The 20,106-nt window shown below is 40.5% G+C and overlaps 1 protein-coding gene across 2 annotated transcripts in view; it reads right to left on the minus strand.

Moving 5' to 3' along the window:
* Positions 1–20,106, minus strand: part of TMX4 (thioredoxin related transmembrane protein 4) — a 58,835-nt gene that overhangs the window by 22,989 nt on the left and 15,740 nt on the right. For both annotated transcript variants that reach the window (XM_054021895.1, XM_054021894.1), the window contains exons 2-5: positions 17,672–17,787; positions 5,816–5,861; positions 4,033–4,161; positions 2,835–2,880 (exon numbers count right to left, since the gene is read on the minus strand). In XM_054021895.1, coding sequence (XP_053877870.1) covers positions 2,835–2,880; positions 4,033–4,161; positions 5,816–5,861; positions 17,672–17,787 — 337 coding nt within the window. The remainder of the gene's footprint in view (positions 1–2,834; positions 2,881–4,032; positions 4,162–5,815; positions 5,862–17,671; positions 17,788–20,106) is intronic.

The following is a 20,106-nucleotide window of genomic DNA, read 5'->3' on the forward strand; positions in this document are numbered from 1 at the left end:
ACTTCACCAATTTGCAAATAACCCAGTCTTCAAAACTTCAAATCCAGCACAAAATTCCCACAATGCCTTAAATCCTACCCCTACACATCTAATCCATATATAATTCTTCTCCTCAAAGGCCCAACAGATGGACATGCCTTGAACATCAACAAATTCGGGCCATTTCAGAATGACCCAGGACGTAGGTGAGGGGATGAAATCTGAAGGTCTGGGGCTCTCATCATGGAGGACACCTTGGTACAGCTCAATCCATTACATCAAGGAGACTATAGTTTGAACATCCCCAATAATGGCAGTTGTGACAGTATTGGCAGTTGTGAAGCAGACAGGTCACAGACCATTTAGAGCTTCCTAGGTCAAAACACACTTTAATCTCCACCCAGAAGCCAAACAGCAACCATTGCAGATTACAAATTAGAGATGTCATGTGACCTCATAAAACCTTTCACTCCAACAGGCAGCTGCCTTCTTCAGGGTTGCCGCTTCTGAACAGCCTTAAAACGTAGCCCCATACTACACTATCCTAGATTAAAAAGATGTCTGAACGTTTAAAATTTCATAAGACCAGATTCTACAACTTTTATATTGAAACTTCATTCAGGGAATTTGGCCTATAGTGAATAAGTAAAATGAGCCACACTTCTTATCAACCTGTCTGTACTGGGCTAGCTTGATTATCACTTCAAAAGTTTTTTTCTTTTACTTAATTGGCCTCTCAGAGTTGATAAGACAACTCCCACCTGTTTATGCTCTCTGTATGTGTGTATATATATCTCCTCAATATATATTCTATATGCATCCAAAGAAGTGGGCTGTAGTCCACGAAAGCTTATGCTCTAATAAATTTGTTAGTCTCTAAGGTGCCACAAGTACTCCTGTTCTTTTTACAGTTCCTAAAAGCACTTAAAGGTACTCCTCTGAATGGAGGACAACTGAGGACACATTCAAAGTTTCTAAACTAAATCAGTTCAGAGGAGATATTCCAAAAATAAATGTTAAGACTTCTCCAGAAGTGAAGAATCTCATTATTCAAATCTGCACCTATAAGAAGTCAGATTTAAGTAAAGTAATCTTAAGAAAAACATTTCTCTGGCTAGACACCACGCATGAGAAATTCTAGGTGGAAAACATTTGTTTTTAATGACCCTAGAAAGATGGAAGTCTAAGATAGGCATATACTAGAAAACTATTTCCAACATTAACAACAGTGTCACTACTCTAATTCCAAATTCATTTCTATTTTCTTTTTCAAGGTTTTTTACCTGTATAAATAAGAATGCAAGACAGGCATATGAAGTAGATTTATAGAATGTACTGCTGAAATATTAATAAGGGTTGGAATCCAATAAAGAAAACACAACCCTCCTGAGAATGACTGACAGACTAGGAGCACTTGACAGATAAACTGTGTATTCAGTATAAACAAATCTAAGGCAATGAACTGGGGGACAAAGCAGCAAAAGGCCACTATATCCACAACAGGTCAAATACTAGAAGTACACAGCAGCTGATGGATTAAGGGGACAGAATGTGTGATACCCTTGTGAAAGACAGTACAATTCTGGAATGTTTAAAATGCTTATTCTGACAAATAAAAGGGAATTATTCTAGCAACATAAAAATTACTGAGGCTACATTTAGAATGTTGCGCTTACTTCTGACCACCTTATTTTAATAAGGGCATTACAGAAATGGAGAAAACACAGTATGGGACAGCCAGAGAGTTTGAAATGGGTTAATAATAATGGGATAAGTTTAAATGGTTATAAAAAAGGCTATAAGTTACAACAGAAAAAAGGACAAGAAATTCTAAATTTGAACTTGCGTTATATGAAAGTGATACTCCCAGCTTTGTATGATTAGAGAAAGATATGACACTAAAATAAGCTCATGTATAAAGTAATTCTTTCTGGCCATGGTGCAGAGGGCCAACACAAGACCCTCCAAAGACAAAGCAGTCTCATAGACTCAAACTTTAAGGTTAGAAGTGACTATCATGATCATCTAGTCTGATCTCCTGAACACTGCAGGCCACAGAATCTCACCTATCCATGCCTAAAATATAACTATTAAGAAGAGAATCATCTAGAGCAGTGGTTCCCAAACTTGTTCCGCCGTTTGTGCAGGGAAGCCTCTGGCGGGCCGGGCCGGTTTGTTTACCTGCTGCGTCCGCAGGTCCAGCCGATCGCGGCTCCCACTGGCCGCGGTTCGCTGCTCCAGGCCAATGGGAGCTGCTGCAAGCAGCAGCCAGTACGTCCCTCGGCCCGTGCCGCTTCCAGCAGCTCCCATTGGCCTGGAGCAGCGAACCACGGCCAGTGGGAGCCGCAATCGGCCGAACCTGCAGACGCGGCAGGTAAACAAACCGGCCCAGCCCGCCAGGGGCTTTCCCTCAACAAGCAGCAGAACAAGTTTGGGAACCACTGATCCAGAGAATGTGATGGCATCCTAGCTCCACTGTGAATGCAAAATATATTCTGTAATATGGTAGTAATCCGACTATAACGACTCCCTGTACCAGTACAGAATTAATTTTAGGCTGGCTCATTTTATTAGAGCTGCTAACCAATATTAAGATAGCACTGAACAGAGAGTACCTTTGGCATTGATCATAATCTTATCTATAACCTTAAAATGTCATTTTTGGCAAACAATTCATTAGCCGGGCACGATTTCTGCCTTCAGTTAGGAGGACACAGAAATACATCAAGGGCATAGCCAGACACAATAAGAAAAATGTAAGTTATATATAAGGCTGATAAATATTTGTTTAAACATTGTTTGACATACTTTTTCCTCAGATCTTTAACGCTGTAATAGTGGTTAGTGTTACTTACTCTGATCCATCCAGAGAAATGAAAAAGACCTGCCATTCCATGCATCCTAAGAAAGAAAGGGACACACTCTAGATAAGATTAAGAGTTCGATGCATGACATACTGTACAAATTGAATGAAAACTGATGGAAGAGATGGATGTACTATTTCCAACATCCATCACATCCAGCCGTTCACACCTTCAAAACAGAAATTTATATCGCCCATTAGTGAACATAGGGTGAAAGTCACCCCTCCTGCACTTAGCCTGAGTTAAGCCAAGCTTTGTAGAGGGCATTAAGTAGAGGCTTGGGAGAAGAAATTCAAACAGACACAGTTGTCCACATTCATTCAATAGGCCAGAACAGCCACTACTGCCTTTTTATAACCCCCATGCAGGGCACAGTCATGGATCCGGTGGTTCTTCACCAGCCCAGCCTCAAAGATACACTAGCCTATTTGGAGTAGGAGAGGCTCCTTATACTTGTAGAATTCCTATAGCCTTCCCAGCTCTTAAGCAGCGCAATAGGGCTTATGCTGGGGCTCTCTACACCTCATGTGAATTTCACTCATGATGACTAAAGGACTCTCTTATGCTAAGGTAAAAAAGGGGTCCAATACAAATCTCTGATTCATTGTTTCATCACCATCTCGAACGGTAAAAGTGTGGTTTTCCCTTAATGCAAACTCTATGTAAAGGCAGCAGGTTACAGGAAAATACTTTATTCTAGCACTACGTTTTATCTCCTACCATTCAGCAACAAAGAAAGGAAAACTGCACAAAATGTATTTGCTAGTCACTTAACTATAGGGATTTTTAGTGAGTCCAAATGGCACATGTGACCAGAAGTCATTACATGGCAGACCTGCATAACAAAACTGTTTCATCCCAGTACTCAGTGGACATAAAAACTGCCATTCCTGTTAATAATAATGCTGAGCAGTTATGCTTTTCACCTTCAAAGAACTCTCTGTATTTAAAATGTACAAATCTTAAAGATGTCAAGGACTGAATAGGCATGGAAAATAAACTGCTCGCACACCAAAGGGTCAGGGCTGAGGCACCATAGCAAGGTAGCTTGCAGAAGCTTAGATTGCCAACACCTATGCTATGCTTGTCCAGTGGACAAGGACTTCAGTCTTTAATGGTATCAGTCTAGCACTTTTTATTAGTGACATCAAAAACATTTATTTTTAAGTTAAAATTATACTCTAGTTACATTATAGAAGATGGGGATTTCCATCCAGCTACGGGCTCTACAGCTTCCCATTTTCTCTCTAGGATATAGCCTCGAAGGTCTTCGGACGTCCTTGAGCCACGATATCTGCGAAATACGCCATCCTTCGCACTGAGGAGCACAGACACATGGTAATTACAATAATGCCCCTTATTATAAGAAACTGCCTCTGCAGCCAAAATGAATTATCCATCCTAAGAGGTATTGGTGCCACTTATGAAGCTTGACCTGCACTCCAACAAAGAGACCCTCGACGGTAAATTAGGGTTCCAAAAGAATTATGAATACTTCACTTGATGAACACTTACAAACTAAACAATCCTGAGGGATTAAACATATAAACAAAGAACTATACCCACCTATACATATACATTATGGCAGCGATTTTCTGAGAAACCTAAAAAAGTTGGGATTCCAAATCTCATTCAAATTCAATAGAATTCAGGCACCTGACTTCCTCAGGCTCCTCTAAAATAGCCTTTAGCTTTTTTATTTTTTAAAATTAGTTTATTGTAATAGACCTAACTGTGTGACATATTATTTATGTGCATTTATCTGAAGGATTCTTACAACATAATGGAGCGGAAGGATTGGGGGGGGGGGGTGTACACCTTACAATCTCTTCCCTGAATGTTTTTAATTATGTTATGCATAAACAAGGCATTTACAGACACTATTTTTCTTGGAAACAACCTCGGGTGAGGAATTTACCTGTGTTATCACAAACAAAAGTTTTAGCCCAAAGCTTGAATTACATTTCAGAGAATTAGAGTGTTCTCTTTGTCCATTCATACCCCCATTCTGCTTTCAATTATACCAGTTTAAGACCAAAGCTGCAAGCAGAATTTGGAATGCGCGCGTGCACACACACAGTATGTGCACACATTAGATAGAGTTATTTTTAAGTTCTATACATTTTTAAAAAATCTAGTAATAAAAAATCCAGTACTACATATATGCAGTGCAAGTTATTGTTGAGTTGAAAACTCAGACTTCAGTCTCCTGATATGTTTATATTTGCAACCTTAATGTTATATTAACATTCGTATTTTTCCTGCTCAAATAATTCCCTTCAGACTTCACGATTACATAAATTTCCAAGAAAACTCTGACTTTGGGATGATATGGTCACAATAAATCTCAACTCAAAATGAAAATTTCTAGGAAAACCACGAGCAAGTGAGAACAGAGGAAAATCTTTGTGCAAATTTAAACTACAGTATAGCATTAGTTGGTAAAAATGCAATTAAAATTGTCTTTAGATTAAGAAATAGCTTATTTAAATTATATTAATGTGAATTACATATGCAGAGCAAAGCTATTTTGTCTTGGAACAAAAAAAACTTTTTAAAAGATATTTTAAGCTCTAAAATGCATTTCTTTAATTTAAAAAAAAAAAAAAAACACAACTATAGCAGCTATCCAGGGTTCTGGATGCTTATCCCATAAATTAAAACACAAAACAGACAGACACAGGACTACTTATAGCAATATCCACTCATCCCACACCCTCCAACAACCTTAGCAGAGAAGGAAAATAAACTGCAAGTCTTGTTCTTAGCCACTGCAACAGCTAATGCTCTGGGGAAGGTGAGGAGAATTATGTTACATAACATACGCTATGCCAGAATTATGTTCCACAGGTGGTGGCTATCAACAACAGTATGTGAGGAATCATTTTAATTTGCATCTGTTCACAGGCTTGGCATGATGCTTCATCGGTATGGAAACTGACAGCTTTGATTCCTGTATGATACAGACTTACTGGTAAATAGTAGGAAGTGTGGTGACAAAAAAACGGCCACTCAAACCTGGTAGAGAGAAAAAAAAATACAAATCACATTTGTTCAGCTCAACTTCTGAAAAATAAATTTCTATTTTGATTTTCTAAAGATACCTAAAACATTTGTCTTCTCAGAACAAAATGTGAACATGCATGGGGTTATCACATCTCTAATAAAATGTTTAGTTGTTTTGTTCTAGAGAATACCGCAGTAAATCCATGACAACGCTATTCAATATAAAATATTGTCTAGCATAATAGCAAAAAAATTATGAAAAACTGTTACTTACCTTATGGTAACTGATTCTTTGAGCAGTTTTGTCTGTGTGGATACCACTCTAGAAGTGGGCATGTAAGATCAGAATCTTTGAATAGCAGCATCTGTTGAGCTGTGCCTGCGACATTCATGTGCTTGTCCCCTCCCCATCCCTATCCGAGGGCATAAAGTGCAGAGTGGTTGCAACTGTCCCTCAGTTTACTTGCTAGTTCAGAATTACAGTTAACGAACACTCCAAAAAAAGCAGAGAGAGGGTGGGTGGGGGGATCCGGCGGATGACAACATCTAAAGGTTACTAGTTACTAGAACTTAAGTAAATGGAGGTTACTTACTTATAACAAGATTCTTAGAGATGTGTAGTCCCTATCTGTACCCAACATGTACCCACCCACTCTGGAGGAGGAACACAAGCTAGTTGGTAACAAAGAGCAATACAATCCAAAATCCATTTTGAAAGTCTCTGAGCCGATACAGCTTGATTACTCAGCTATGGAAATAAATACTTTAGGCATCTTTCTAATATCCTTTGTTCTTTGCAGATAAAAGGCCAAAGCCAGTTTATCAAGAGAATGCAGCCATCTCTCCTCATATGAGGCATGTGGTGTAGGAAAAAAATAATAAGTAGATGAAAGGTGACTCATGAAACTCGGAAACTATTTTAGGTATGAATCTGGGGTGGGGACAAAATAAGACTTTTTTTGTTACCTTCTCAAAGAGATGTTTTCTGAATCTCAGTTCCCAACCCTCATGAGTTCTGGGGAAGGGGTGGAGGGAGGGCAGATGCTGCAGCTGGCCAAAACATTAGCCTCACCCAAGCAATAGAGGCAGCATTGATGTTCATCGCTTCCCAAAAAGGAGTGAGAGCATAAGACACAGCTTTTGAACTCCGGGACCCTGGGCATAATCCCAGATGTCTTGGAGAAAAAGCCCCGGGGCGGGGAAGAAATGGGGGAAAGCTATCTCACTATACTATGCTGGACTATACTATAAAGACTACTAAAGCTACTAAAATTACTAAAAAACTAACTAGATGCAATACGTTACAGCTATGATGCACTAAAAAAGGTGCTGAAGACACCAAAGATTCTAACTCAGACCTTGCAGCAGTAAGAAGGAACTGGACAGGTGTCAGCCCGCCCCACCGTTTATGCCCTCGGTTCAGAGCACAACGAGAGCTACAGCATACATGCGTGCCAATGGACACGGCTTGCAAAAAAAATTCTGGACTCAGGCACATGGCACACATGTGTATCCCATGTGTGGAATATGCATGCGAACCATCACTCCAAGAAGAACAGTTTGTTCTTAATATGCATCCACGGAGATCCCGCTCTCCTGGTGACTGATGAGCAATGCCGTTATGGAAGGTGGAATTGTGCAATCCTAACTACCAGTAAATAAAGTGATTTTAACACTGTCCTACCAAATCTGGCACTTGATCTTGCAGTGAAGTCAAGGACATAGTGTTTAAACAAAGGTGCTATCTTGCAGATCTCTGATATGGGGATGTTTCTAAAGCATGCAGAGGAGAAACTGTGGTTTAGTGGAATGAGCTTTGATGGTTAGGCCTTGGCTACAGTCACGGATTCAAGCGCGAGTGTAGTCACGCCGCCTGCTGCGAGAGAACGTGCAGCGCTGCAGGCGCTGATTACACTGGTGCTTTACAGCGCTGCACTCGCTGCGCTCGGGGGGGGTGTTTTTTCACACCCCTGAGCGCAGCAAGTGCAGCGCTGTGAATTGCCAGTGTAGCCAAGGGCAGAGGAAGAACATTCACGCCATGTGATAGATTCAAACTGGATTACCCAGTGTTACTCTAGAAAGAAGTGGCCTGCCCCTTAGAAGCACTACTTTTGGCAACAAATACAGGGAGCTTATCTAAAGGACTTTGTTCTATCAAAATATTATAACAGGGCTCTGAAAAAGATCCGAAGTGTGAGGTTTTGTTTCCCCTGGAGAGGAATGGTGTTTTTGAATGAAAGCAGGGAGATCAACAGACTGTTTTAAATGGAAATCAGACCATTTTGGGAATAATATTTTAGAGGGGATCTCAACATCTCCTTATCTCTGTGGAATGTTGTGTGAGGATCATCAGCCAAGAGCGCTTGAAGTTTACCTTCTGGCTGATGTAACACAATAAAAAAAAACATCTAAAGAGTAAGTTGGTGTAAACAGTATTCACGAGAAATTCAAAAAGAGATCCCATGATGCTTGTAAGGACAATATTAAGATCCTACATTTGAGGGGGCTTTTTGGTGGGTAAGTATGAAAGCTATAGAAACTCTTAGAAATCTGGGGTGAGAGAAGACAGAATATGACTGGATAGGATGGCATGAATAAATAGCTGCAAGGTGGACCTGAATGGAGCTAAATAAAAGTCCAGAGTGTTTCAAATGTAGAATACAAATCAAGGATTTTAGGTCTGGGAGCCTCCAATGTAGCACGGTTGTTCTGGGCTACCCAAATTGAAAATCTTTTCCACTCAGAGTACATTATCATTGTAAATAGCTTTCTGCTTGGCAGAAGGATTTCTCGGACTTACAGTGAATCTCTCAGTAGCAGTCAACTGGAGAATATCCAGGCTATCAGGTGTAGCAATTTTGCTTCTAGGTGAAGTACTTTATATTAGTTCTGTGATCTGTCTGGACAGTTTGGAAGTGCGATTGGAAGCTAAGTAGGAGGAGACTAAGATCTAGCAACCAGAATTTTCTTTGCCAATATGGCACTATCAAGATAAGTACAGATTCATCCTGTCTGATTCTCCATATCATGCAGGTTATCAGAAAGATCAGTGGAGAAACACACAATACTGTGATTCCACAGCATGATACAGGCATCTTTCAAGGATCCCAGGCTCATGAATCCTCTGAAGCAAAAAAGACCAGACACTATTTTCTTTGGTGGCAAACAAGACTATAATAAGATTCCCCATGGATGTTTTTATAAAATATATGATCTAGGAATTATTTTGGGGAAATTGTATGGCTTATGTTACACCACAGGTCAGACTAGATTATCACAACGGTCTCTTTTGGCCTTAAAAATCTATAAATCTGTGAAATACAGGCATGATGATGGAGCTCTTCAGAGATCATTAGTTGTTGCTGATGGATTTCCTGCTTCGGAAGTCCATTACATTCTTACCGGCTCCTGGGAAATGAAGAGCTATTAGAACTATCCTGGATTGTTGGCAGCATGTCCATAATTTCATTGCCTCCAGGCATTAGAGTGATGAACAAGCACCTCCATAGTTATTTACTGTTGTGTCTGAGAGAACCCGTACAGTGGAATTCTATCATGAAGTCAGCTGGCACTATTAATGCTGCTATTATCGGTGCCAGTGCCAATACCAGCAATTGCCAACATGTCAGGTGCAGGCCCCATGAAGGTCTGAGCCTGAAGTTAAGCCCATGTCACTTGTCCCATCACATGAGTGGTCTTAATGCTCCATCCCAAGAGGAGAGCAAAGGTTTACGCTTCTTTGGGAATGAGAAGATTGGCACGAGGAATGATGTTCTGACCTCCTTTGTTTTAGTCAGGAGGCACTACTGGTCTTTGGTGCTAGCCCATACTGCCAGGGAGGCTCGGCAGTCTCAGATCCTTATCAGACAGCATTGGGGCAGATCTTTTGTGGGTATCAACCTCAGAGGTTGCATACTGGCTAACAGGGGCACCAGCAGACTGGGATTTAGAAGTGACTAGTCCCATATTGGAAATTGATGTCCATTCTTCATTTCTGAGGTGCCTCTCTTCAACTACTGAAAAACGTACTGAGTGTTCCAGGCTTTTCTTGTTTTGGCTGAAAAGATCAGCAAACCGAGCAGCAGCCTGGTACATGGCTCTCACCAAGACAAAGAAAGGTATTGGTTTCGACAGTCTGTGAGGGCAATGCTTTTGTTGCAAGAGGAACATAGGTTTGAAGCCCGAAGGCTTCAAAATTTGCTATTTTAGGATTATGATAGTGGCACAAAGTACCATGGAGAAATTATTTTTTTTTTTTTTTAAAAGGAGGAATTTTGTTCAGAAATTAACCCTAACTAGGTGAAGACATTGCAAGAGAAAGGAAAAGTTCAGCTATGGGCAGTAAGAGGGAACCAAGGGACTTGTGGCCACTCTGCCCTTTATGCCCTCCAGTGGAGGAGAGTAAGCACAGACAAAGCCCAACAGAGATGTCTAGTCATTCAAAGATTCAGATCTTGTGCACGTCAGGCACATGTGCTTCTAGAGTGGTATTCACGTGGATGAATACTTCAAGAAGAAATTACTGATTCTGCTATCTCTAAACTTCACTATCACTCATTAATTCAGGCATGCAACTTCACACAGGTCTATAAAATTTTGCTACAAGGCAGCCTGGCAGGAAGCCAGAGACAGTAGCAAGGGGCCCTAAATGCCAATCAGAAGGTACAGGGCCTTATGTGTAAACGCCAACTCACTTGTATATCCCCCAGGCTTAAGGATCAAACCTCTGCATCCCCACAACTCCCTGATCTTGGCAAAGGAAGTACTTGGAGAAGCATTTTGCTTTGTTTATTCTTAGCCAGCACTTTATAATAATAATATATAATATGTGGAGATATACCTCTCTCATTGAACTGGAAGGGACCCCGAAAGGTCATCGAGTCCAGCCCCCTGCCTTCACTAGCAGGACCAAGTATTGAATTTGCCCCAGATCCCTAAGTGGCCCCCTGGGTTTAGCAGGCCAATGCTCAAACTACTAAGCTATCCCTCCCCTTTGGATTTTAAAAACTTTGGATTTGAAAAATATGTTTTGGGGGGTTTTTAGGTCTTGTTAAATGATGCTTAAAATAAGGATTCTGTGACTCTTGCATTACCCTAGACCAAAATCTCTGTTAAAAATGAGATGCTAAATGGGTCAACTAGAAGTGAAAATTCAAATACTGCAACAATTTTGAAGGGCTTTTTGGGTAAGAGGGAATCAGAGTAATCTCATATTAATCAGCAAGACACGGCACTGAATTAAGAACCTGCTGCTTATTTCACCTCTAATGCAAGACCAAAAAAAGGAAAAAGAAGAAGTGGGAGAGGAACAAAGGAAGGAAAAGCAATTAGATTAAATAAGGAGGAAACAATGTGAGATGTAAAACTATGTATTACTTGTTATCGAGGGATCTAATTCAACCTGTAGCACATCAGAACATTTAAAAATATAATCACTGAAATGGAAAATGAAATGGAAATTCACATTCTGGAGTCACTGAACTTTTTTTGATTTACCAAGTTGCATTAGATTACTTGGAAATTTCTACCTAGCAGTACTTAACTCCTGCTGTTTCTATTATCATCATCATCAAAGGAACTTATAACTCTCCTTCATGCTTAGCAATTCCATTTTTTTCTTAAATATAACTGGTGTTTAAACAGATATTAACTTTTTCACATCAGTTGCCAGATATTCTGTTTTATCATTTTAGATTATAATCTAATTTTATAATCTAGTGCTACGGGATTTTATTTGATCTAGAAAAAAGATTTTTCAAAGTCCTAACAATAAAGTAAAGCACTGATATGTCAAATTATTCTACACCACCATTTTCATTATATCTGCATACTAACAGTTCCCATTATAGTAGTATAAATTTCTAGAACATAAGAACAGCCACACTGGGTCAGACAGATGGTCCATCTATCCCAGTATCCTGTCTTTTGACAGTGGCCAATGCCAGATAATTCAAAGGGAATGAAAAGAAAAGGGAAATCTTAAGTAATCCATCCCTGTTGTCCAATCCCAGCTTCTGACAGTCAGGGGCTTAGCGTCACCCAGAGCATGGGGTTGCATCCCTGACCATGCTGGCTAATAACCCTTGATGGACCTATCCTCCATGAATTTAGCTAATTTTTTTTGAACACAGATACACATTTGGCCTGCATAACATCTCCTAGCAATGAGTTCCATAGATTGACCATGCATTGTATGAAGAAGTACTTCCTTTTGTTTGTTTTAAACCTGATGCTTATCAAATTTCATTGGGTGACCCCGGGTTCTTGCGTTATATGAAGGGGTAAACAACACTTCCTTAGTCACTTTCTCCACACCATTTATGATTTTATAGACCTCTACCATATCCCTTCTTAGTCATCGCTCTTCTAAGATGAACAGTCCCAGTCTTTTTTGTCTCTCCTCATATGGAAGCTGTTCCATACCCTTAATCATTTTTGTTGCCCTTTTGTGTACCTTTTTCATTTCTAATGGATGTTTTTAGAGATGGGGCAATCAGGCCTACACACGATATTCAAGATGTGGGCATATCATGGATTAATATACTGTCATTATTGTAATTACTATCTTATTATCTATCCCTTTCCTAATGGTTCCTAACATTGTTAGCTTTTTTGACTGCAGCTGCACACTGAGTGGACATTTTCAGAAAACTATCCATAATGACTCCACTTTCTTGAGTAGTAACAGCGAATGTTGACCCCATCATTTCGTATGTTTTCCAATGTGCATTACTTTACATTTATCAACATTGAACTTCAGTTACCATTTTGTTGCCCAGTCACCCAGTTTTGAAAGATCCCTTTGTAACTCTTCAGAGTCTGCTTTGGACTTAGCTATCTTACGTAACTTTTGTATCATCTGCAAACTTTGCCCCTCACTGTTTACCACTTTTTCCAAATCATTTATGAATATGTTGGATAGCACTGGTCCCAGTACAGATCCATGGGGGACACTGCTATTTACCTCTGTTCCGTCTGCAAACTGACCATTTATCCCTACCCTTTGTTTTCTATCATTTACCCAGTTACTGATGCACGAGAGGACCTTCCCTCTTATCCCATGGCTCCTTACTTTGCTTAAGAGCCGTTAGTGAGGGACCTTTGTCAACGGCTTTCTGAAAGTTCAAGTACACTATACCCACTGGATCACCCTTGTCCATGTTTGTTGACCCCCTCCAAGAATTCTAATAGATTGGTGGGCATGATTTCCTTTTACAAAAGCTATGTTGACTCTTCCTCAACATATCATGTTCATCTATGTATCCAATAATTCTGTTCTTTACTATAGTTGCAACCAATCTGCCTGGTACTGAAGTTGGGATTACCGGCCTATAATTGCAAAGTTTGCCTCTGGAGCATTTTTTAAAAATTGGCATCACATTAGCTATCCTCCAGCCATCTACACAGAAGACGTAAGTGATAGGTTACGTATCACAATTAGTAATTTCATATTTTAGTTCCCTCTGAGCTGTTAGGTGAATACCATTTGATCCTGGTGATTTATTACTGTTTAAGTTATCAATCTGTTCCAAAATTACCTCTACTGACACTTCAATCTGGGACAATTCCTCAGATTTGTCATCTCTGACAAATGCAGAGAATTCTTTGACTGATGCAAATAATTCATTTAGCTTCTCCGCAATGTCCTTTTTTTCCCGGAGAGCTTCTCTAGCATCTCAATCATCCAGTGGCCCCACTGATTGATTGGCAGTCTTCCTACTGCTGATGTACTTTAAAAAAATTGCTGTTAGTTTGTGTGTTTTGCTAGTTGCTCTTCAAATTTTATTTTTTGGCTTGCCTAACTATACTTTTACACATGACTTGCCAGAATTTATGCTCCTTTCCATTTTCCTCAGTTTGACTTCCAATTTTTAAAAGGATTCCTTTTTGCCTCTAACCATTTCTTTTATTCTCTTGGTTAGCCATGGTGGCAATCATCCCAGGAGACATGCATAAGGCATTCATGCAGTAAATGAATGGTATGACCATTAACAGGTCTACTTTTCAAAGGCACAGATGGGAGGTAGGTGCTTAACTCCCACTGGTCAATGGGAGTTAAGCACCTGAAAACCATTTAGGCCTTTGAAAGTCTCCCTCACTATCCCTAAGTATTCCCGTCCCTATCCAATTATCCAATCCATCTGAATGGAGACTTTCTTGGGGAGAGCAGGGCAAGGGCATTGACAATTTCTTCCCCACCTGTTGATTACAACCAAGTTCCCACTTCCAGCAATGATCTTTCCCAGCACACACCTTCCAGCCAAGAAGTGGGTCCACTGACATGGGCAAAGCCCCCAGTACGATTGCCCCTGTGATTGAAAAATACTTCAACTTAGGTTACAACCAAAACTGACTAAACTAAAGTAACCTTAACAGGTCCCTTGCAAAAAACTTTCTAGAGCACAAAAAACATGGAAGCCTATGGTCAACTGAATTCCCACATGCGGCACACGGTAATCGTAAACTTATCTACTAAAAGAAAAATCAGATAATAAACCACAGAGAGCCAAAACCACTTAGGCTACAGTAACTCCTCGCTTAACATTGTAGTTCTGTTCCTGAAAAATGCGACTTTAAGCGAAATGATGTTAAGCGAATCCAAATTTCCCCATAAGAATTACTGTAAATGGGGGGGGTTAGGTGCCAGGGAAATTTTTTTTTTTTTTATATATATACACAGTATACGTTTTAAACAAACAATGTAATACTGTTCACAGCTATGATGATTGTGAAGCTTGGCTGAGGTGGTGAAGTTAGAGGGTGGAAGAGGGAGGATATTTCCCAGGAAATGCATTTGCTGCTAAATGACGAACTAGCACTCAGCTGAGCCCTCAAGGGTTAACACAGGGTTGTTAATGTAGCCTCTCACACAAGGCAGCTCAAACAGGAGGGAGGGGAGACAGCGTAGCAGACAGAGACAGGAGGGAGGGGAGACAACATAGCAGACAGAGACAGACACACACAAGGTGTGTGGGGGAGAGAGAGAGATGCACACTGCCCCTTTAAGTAAGCTGACCCACTCTTAAGTGCACTGTCTTTTTAAGTGGATCAGGAAGTTGAGACAGCAGCTGCTGCCCCAAGCTCTCTCTGTCTCTCTCCCTCCGTGTCCTCTCCTTGCTCTATATGGAGAAGGGGTAAGCGGGGTGCAGGAGCATGGGGGAGGGGGACACCCTGACATTAGGCCCCCTCCCCCCCCCCCCCCCCGCACAGCAAGCAGGAGCTCCCGGGAGCAGCTCCAAGGCAGAGGGCAGGAGCAGCACATGGCAGTGGGGGGAGGGACAGCTGAACTGCTGATTGATAGCCTGCTGGGCGGCTGCAGCACAGGGAACTTAGGGGAGCGGGGAGCTGATAGGGGGAGCTGATGGAGGGCTGCCGGTCCACCCTGGTTCCAAGCCCCCACCAGCTAGCTGCAATGGGCTCCTCTTCCTGCAAGCAGTGGACAAAGCAGGCGGCTGCCAAACAACGTCAGAAGGGAGCATTGCACAACTTTAAACGAGCATGTTCCCTAATTGATCAGCAACATAACAGCGAAACAATGTTAACCAGGACGACTTTAAGTGAGGAGTTACTGTATTTGAAAATCCTACCAGTAATTTTTAAGTTCTTTATCAGAAAGACTACTTCTTTGAAATTTCCCCAAACAATTCTGCTTGTCAAAGCCTTATTTTTGAAAGAATCATTTTCTTAAAAAAAAACATATGCATCACATAAATGCCTGTAGGCCCTAATAAAGATCAAAGTCCCATTGTTTTAGCACAGTACAAACACAAAAGAGCTTAAAATCTAATGGGGATTGAAAGGTCAGGCTCACAATGGAACACTGGTTGCAATCTTAACTAGGGTGTTGATATTGCAATAGTTAGGAGCTCACTGTTTCTTTAATATGAGGAAGCAGAGGTTCCTTTTAATTAAGGTTTAGCCCATGAGAAAAGAAGAATTGTTTTCAAACTCATCCATTTATTAATCTGGTAACAATTTGTGCATTCGCTAACTGAAGAACCCATACTGCTAGCCTTTCAATTTCAGAGAATTTTGGTGTTCCTCCAACTTTCTAATAATACAACTCACAAGCACACAGTGAGCCCTTAGGAACAGCTAGTATTCTTTGTCCTTGAGATTAGAGTTCAGCTTCACAGGTACAGAAAATTAAGTCTGAACTTGTTAAAATTAACAGTATGGAGTTAACTTAATTGCAGTATCACCGGCACTTGAGAAATAAACCCTTAAAGTGTGTATGCACTTCCACGGTTTGATAAAGCAAAACCATCAGCCATGGTTTTCTGATTTGGATGTAACTAGAACTTCCTCCCACTTTTATCGCAAATCATTACTATAATTAAGCTTAGCAGAATTCATTTTTTTTTTTTTTTTTAATTTCAATGGATGATACTGATGTTTATTTTAAAGCATTTTTTTTTATTGTCACTGATATAAATTTTCATAGTTGTGGGAAATTTGGGGGGAGGGGATAGGAAGACAGACAGTAATTATTTAAAAGTAGATTTTGAGATTCAAAAAGTTGAAGCTATATAACCATTAAACCACAAAGTATCCTTAAATCAAATGCTAATAAAAGATGTCAAGCAGCTTTTTTCTTACTTTGCCCATCTGTAAAGTTTCAATCATCATCAATGGAAATATTTTTTCATAGGTTTATATGACTACAGAGAAATTGACATTTACCAACATTTACTGATAAAAATCTAATCCTTCCAAGCCTAACTATAATAAACTTCATCCCTTTGCAGCTAGGATAGAATTGTAAACATATTGCATTTATCTGCACACACTTATAAATCTAACAAAGCTTTTTTGGTTTCAAAATGTTACTTATCTGCGTCAGACTTATTCAAAAAACAAACCAAAGGCAGGAAATAGCCTATTTGAAAGTATAATTTATAGAACAAGTTTTGTAAAAGCTTTTTTCTATACATCATTTACAAGAAACAAATTAAACTGGTCCTTTCAAAGTACTTAAAAGCATTACTATAGCTAGATAATGCAATAAAGCAGCCAGCTAATAGAGAGAGTTTATAAAAATTTCCATTTAGCTTGAGCAGACTTCAAGATTGTTTCCCCAAGTAGAATAATCCTTGGTTTTCAACTTCCTTGTTCCCCCAACCATTACTACCTGGTAGGGTGACCAAACAGCAAGTATAAAAAATCAGGACAGGGGGTGGGGGATAATAGGTACCTATATAAGAAAAAGCCCCCAAATTCGGGACATCCTGGTCACCCTACTACCAGGCAGTGGAAATATCTCAGTCAAGTAATAGCCTTCCATGGCAGAGATAGATCAACACACCGGACTCCTTGTTGTTACTGTAGGTAAACACTTCTATGGGATGTCCACTACAGAGGGCACTAGAGCAGAAGACCCACACTGATCCTTCATTTAGAAGATAGAAACACTATGCTGTTAAATTCACAATGCGAACAGCACAAAGAAATGGAAGGAAATAACATTTATTTTGATTAAATAATCTAATTTTTCTGAGTTGGCCAATTTTTCAGTTGCCCCAGTAAAATGAACAGGAGTACTTGTGGCACCTTAGAGATTAACAAATTTATTTGAGCATAAGCTTTCGTGGGCTACAGCCCAGCATCTGAAGAAGTGGGCTGTAGCCACGAAAGCTTATGCTCAAATAAATTTGTTAATCTCTAAGGTGCCACAAGTACTCCTGTTCTTTTGGCAGATACAGACTAACACAGCTGCTACTCTGAAACCCAGTAAAATGGAGCATTTTCCCAGTAGTTAAGAGCTACACAGGTTCGAGTGTTCCTTTTAAATACTTATATATAGTGCCCATTTCATAGCGTACCTGGTTCTTGAGTGACGTCCACTTTTCCTATAGTGATATCTAGATGTTCACTTCCTTTTGCAAAATTCTCCCATGCTGCTTCAATCTGTTGGCAGGCTGGACACCAAGGGGCATAACTAAGAACAGAGAAAAATGTATTAGATTAATATACACACACTGAAATATTTTTTTAATCAAGCTTTCAAGAAAACGCACATCTGATACAATGGAAATATAAAAGTACTGATCACAGATAAGTAGACACTTTCTAATTTTTTCTTATTAAGACTACTGGATTAGGAAAAAAATCGTGAAATCCCAACCAGTTTTAAAAAAATCCCTGTGGATTTATAGAAATTGTTTAAATAATTCACAAGTTTGAAAGGATCATCTTTTCCAAATCCTTCACAATGCAGCACAAATAACTCCATTTACACACAAAATGGATTAATTTTCATGGAAGCTGTCAAGAGTTACTGAAGCGAGGTGTATCTTCAAAAATTATGTCCTAAAGATGACATTCTACATCACCTTCATACATCTCAGGCCCTCCTCTAAATTACATTGACTCTAATTTATTACTTGATATTATCAAGGCAGGGCACCTATGCTATCAAGGCATATTTGTCTTGACAACATTCTTTAGAGATGCACCCTGACAAAATAAAGTTCATCAAACAGGAAAAAGGCAAACAAGAACCTATAGAGACTACATGTAGGCGTCTGATATGAAAAAGTGGGAAACTTAAACAGAAGAGGAAACAATGAGTTTCCACAGCCAACTGGTAGAGGAAGGAGGTTGGGAAAGTGGAGAGGCACCGCAACCTGCAACAGAAGCTAGGAATAACAACCTGGACATTAGAACATGGCAACCGATAGTGGCAGCTGGCAACACTTTGTTTAAGGTCTGGCAGGAAATTCCCAGCCCTATATTATATTCTCCCAAGGAACATGAGGGAGATATACAGCGATAGCTTGTCTAGGGCAGCTGTTGAGCTAAGGATAGTTTTACAGTACTCTGTGTCTGAAAGTTTTATTTGTTTTTAAATAAATATTTATTATTTGATCCTATAATGCTGCTTTGGACAGCTGGCCTTCCTCCTCTAAAGGAGGAAGATTCCCTGTGTGGGACCATGTACACACATCCAAACCGAATCACCATGTTTGTGGCCTGATCTTTTTGCATTGATCCCCCTGTGCTCCACTCTGTGAAGGAGAGCGGTGAGGAAAAAACACCACGCTGTGCTCTCTAGGTCAGAAAGGGAAAGTGTTATTTTATTTATTTCCTCTTTCACAATTTGTCACTATGATCCTGTTTTGGAGTGCGGGGGGGATTGGGAGGGAAGCACAAAATTGGACTCAGGTTGTTTTCAAAATAATTTCCAGTGACTAGTACTTCCACTGCCTTCTACGAGATGGGGTTATTTTTTCCTCTCCTCCACTTGGGCTCCTTTTGGGTGTCAACGAAGGGCTCCCCAGAAGCTCTACCCCTTTCTGCTCCATGGAAGTCACATGGACCAGATGGGTCTGTGTTTCCCTGGAGGTTTCAGCCTGGGATAGGAGTAGGCATCCCCTGGGGAGTGAGGGGGTGGGATGTTCTAGAGGAGGCAGCAGAAGGAACGAGCTGTGCTAAATTGCCCTGTTAGTGCACCCTCTGGCATTAAAAAAGTGCATGTTGCGTCTGGTGCCCTCCATCCATGACTCAGACAGAACTGGAGGAAGGGAAAGATGCAGAGCTCTACAATCGTAGCTGTTGATGTGGGCTGTACGGACTTAGGCACTATCTTTCATTTGGTACACTGCCCTTCTGGCGCCACTCCCCTCATGGAGATGGGGGAACAGCTTGTCCCTGGACCTGATTTTTCCAATCCTGCCTGGCTCCTTTCCTGCCCCAGGGGAGGGGTCCAAGGTCCCCCCCTCCCCAAACTAGGTTCTGAGGAGCAAACTTCATCCTGCTCACTAAGTCAGCCAAGATCCCCAATGACGCACTTAATAACGTCTGTCCCCTGCTTGACCCCTTTCCTTTTGCCACAGGTTTTCCTTAGTTTAGCTCTCTTCATGAAGACTGAAGGGGCACCATCTACTGCAAGCATCTCCGAAGAGGATGCAGAACTGATGGGACTAATGAGGAGTCAAAATGCTAATTAGAAATTTGAAATAAAAGGTTGACATTTTCCTCAGCTCGGCGGTCTGGTTCAGCTTCCAGCAAAACTGTGGAGGTAGATAAAACAGGTAAAATCCAGGGGGCAGGGCATTCCCTTTGCTGCCAGTGACTGACAGATCTGGTTCTGCCCCCAAGGGATAAGCAGGATTTTAACAAATCTGTGGACCCTAGCACAAATGAAGAAGAATTACTTTTAATCTCTGTTAGTAGTCTTAGCCCTTAGGTTAGCAGGTGTCAGATATATTTCTCAAGTCTTTTCTCTTTTGACTACCAAGAAACTAGACTCCTTTAA

The sequence above is a fragment of the Malaclemys terrapin genome, chromosome 3, assembly GCF_027887155.1.
Source record: "Malaclemys terrapin pileata isolate rMalTer1 chromosome 3, rMalTer1.hap1, whole genome shotgun sequence".
Taxonomy (NCBI): Eukaryota; Metazoa; Chordata; order Testudines; family Emydidae; genus Malaclemys; species Malaclemys terrapin.